A 2,858-nucleotide genomic window follows, 5' to 3' on the forward strand; every position below is an offset into this window, starting at 1 on the left:
ATTTATTTTTTTAGAAATTGAAATCAATTTTTGAATTTCTAATTTTTGATGGGTGTGTGACTAGTTTTCTGTGGTTTAAAATCAATTTGTTAGATTTAATAATTGTTTAAAACTAAAAAAAAATGGCCAAGTGTCCTCATAAATTAATTATAAAAAAAAATTGAAAATATAACTTTTTCCATAATTAATATTTTCTTTCCATTCATTATAATATTTATTTTTAACTATAAATATTTTATTAACTTGTGATCATTCATGGCTGACTTTCTATTAATTGTTGTATTCTTTCTAATAACAGTGAAGTTGTGAAGTATCATCATAAATTAAATATATAAATTTTTCCATAATAAATTTTTTCATTCCATTTATTATCATATTTATTTTTAACAATAAATATATATTAACCTATAATTATTGTATTCTTTTTTTTAATAATAATGTTTTTTCAAGCTTTTCCATTAATGTATTTTATTGATCATAATATTTTTTTTTTTAATTATTTAATTGTTGCTGAGCCTTTGTCATAGAACTATGTTTTTACATTTATCCATAAAATTTTAGTTCTTTTCAATATTACTTTTCCAAAGCTGACTAATATATCCAAAGAAGTTAAATGATATCAATAATGATATAGTCAGCAAGCGTAGTCTATAGAGCCCAGAAAATAATGCAAATTCTGGCAAGATTATGATAAAAATTGGCAGAATTCAAAAAATTGTGGTTTATAGCTATCAAACTTCAAAATTTTGGGTGCCCCAAAGATTCTTGATGACACTGAATCCATTTCCACCATAAAAATAAAAAAGTGATTCAAACACTCCAACATTCTGATTTTTGGAATTTTTTTAGAGGATTCTGGCCAGAAATCTATGATATAGCCAAATTTATGGTTTCAGTAGACCACTCTTTTAAATTGTAAATTGTATGGTTATCTCTGCTAAGGAATTTCAACTATAGTACAACACAAAAAGAAAATGAAGTTTAACAAGACCATATTTCAAATGGAAATACTGATATTTCTATGAGTTTGTCCAGGAACGTAGAGTTTTAGATCTAAGTACAGTTGCGGTGATATATCCTAGTCTGAAGGGGTTGCTCACAATCCTCCTATTTCCAAACATTCCAACATAGCAGGCATCCATAATCGTTTAATGTGGTTAACAATAGATTAAAATGCAGTGTTATGGGGATTTCATCGGACTGCACTTGAGGATATTTTTGAGTTATTGTAACGATTAAGGGCATTGAAAATATCTTCAGTGTGAATAACAGAACATATAAATAAGATTTAAAAAATATATGCATGATTATTGCATTATGATAAACCGATAAAAAACCATGCAATATAATAGTCCGTCGGATTCATAACAATGCAACGTTACAGAGACGGAATTAGCGACGAGTAAAACGATAACAAGAAGGTACAGATATCATAGCCATTTCCTCTTTTATTGTAGATAGCCCGTTCCATAAAACATAGTTTGGACAGATAGAGATGTAGATTTAGCAGTACAAGGTGGGGTTGGAGAGCAGATACTGCTCAATCTTCTTGAACATGGCATTACTCTGTTCCTTCATCTCTTGTGCTTTGCCTTCGTCAACCGGAGCCCCAGGGAGGGTTTCGTAGTTGCAGATCCAAGTCACCACACAGCCGCCTTCTTTCCTGGGAACGATTTTGAGCTCAAAGTTTGAGGAACTCAGTTTCTTGCCCAGCAGCCCTCCTTCTATGGTGGTATACTTGAACACCATCTTCTCCTCGTCCATTTCATCGACTCGCTCCTTCGCGTAGCTGAAATCCTTGTTAGCTGAGACATGAAAATGAAAAAACGTTATAACTGCACTCTAAGTCAATAGAGGAAAAAACTAGAAGCTGAAATATAATCTTGATTTATCCCCCATTAATGTTGATTTTATAGCCATAATACCAGGGGTGAAGTTGAGCTGCTTGATGGTGCCGACTCCTCCATCTCCCTGCAGGAAGGTAACGGAAGAGAAAAATTCAGGAAAAATCTTTGGAAGGAGGTTGTGGCTGTCCTTCACTAGGGCGTTCCATAATCTCCTTGCTTCCACCTCACTCAAATCTTCACTTGTTGCAGTCCCACTCACCATCTTGATTACCTAAAGAAGTCTATCAACAACAAGAAATATAAGCTGCTTGTTGTGGTGTGCACTAAGGAGGAGGAAGAAACGGTATATAAAGGCTAACACCCAAAACGGTAGTTCATTAGATGTCACAATCACGGGGTAATGTGATCCTGAGTGAATTCTTTGCAATCGTATGCCGTCGAGAATGTCAAAGGCAATAATGGAAAAGGCAGGTTAGTGCAACTGCGAACCCCATCACGGATTTCCCGTAAAATGTCGGTAAGACGACTGTAGAATGTAGAAACCAGGATTTTGTGGTGGACCGAAATTATAGATGCTGCTCATCTGGACCGAATATATAGGTTTATCTTTACTGAAATGGTTTACAATTGTACATTTATTTCAGATTCACCAATTACGTTTATCAATTTGTTGGGTAGGCCTTTATTTTGACAGCGCATTACGCTTTTCGAAAGCGTTCGGGTTTTTGAGCTTTATTACTGTGTATTTGTACTGGGCTTTTCAATTGCCGATGGCGTCATTACGGAGGTTGATTACCGGCTTTTCAAATGTCGCCTCTGGTAAGTGAACTTAATTACTGGGCTCTTTAGATGCCTTGATATTTTCATCATTAAAAAAAACTCATAAAAATTGTCAATTTAATATTTACCCATGTTATTTTTATATAGTTTTATCAAATTTATATTTTTTTAAATTATTTTCTAATTAAAAAATAAAACTCATAAAAATTGTATATTTAATATTTTACACAA

The 2,858-nt window shown here is 32.9% G+C and overlaps 1 protein-coding gene across 1 annotated transcript; it reads right to left on the minus strand.

Annotated features, from left to right (window-relative positions):
- Window positions 1-1,403: 1,403 nt before the first annotated feature.
- LOC149225877 (pathogenesis-related protein 1-like) lies at window positions 1,404-2,158 on the minus strand. The gene is made up of 2 exons (XM_089375161.1): window positions 1,926-2,158; window positions 1,404-1,805 (listed from the first exon to the last, which is right to left on the minus strand). Exons 1-2 carry the CDS (start codon window positions 2,107-2,109, stop codon window positions 1,504-1,506), a joined length of 486 nt encoding a protein of 161 aa, XP_089231287.1. The 5' UTR covers window positions 2,110-2,158; the 3' UTR covers window positions 1,404-1,503.
- Between the last annotated feature and the right edge of the window lie 700 nt (window positions 2,159-2,858).

This window comes from Pinus tabuliformis, chromosome J (genome assembly GCF_031772625.1).
Source record: "Pinus tabuliformis cultivar Carrire ecotype Pingquan chromosome J, CPIR1, whole genome shotgun sequence".
NCBI classification, from domain to species: domain Eukaryota; kingdom Viridiplantae; phylum Streptophyta; class Pinopsida; order Pinales; family Pinaceae; genus Pinus; species Pinus tabuliformis.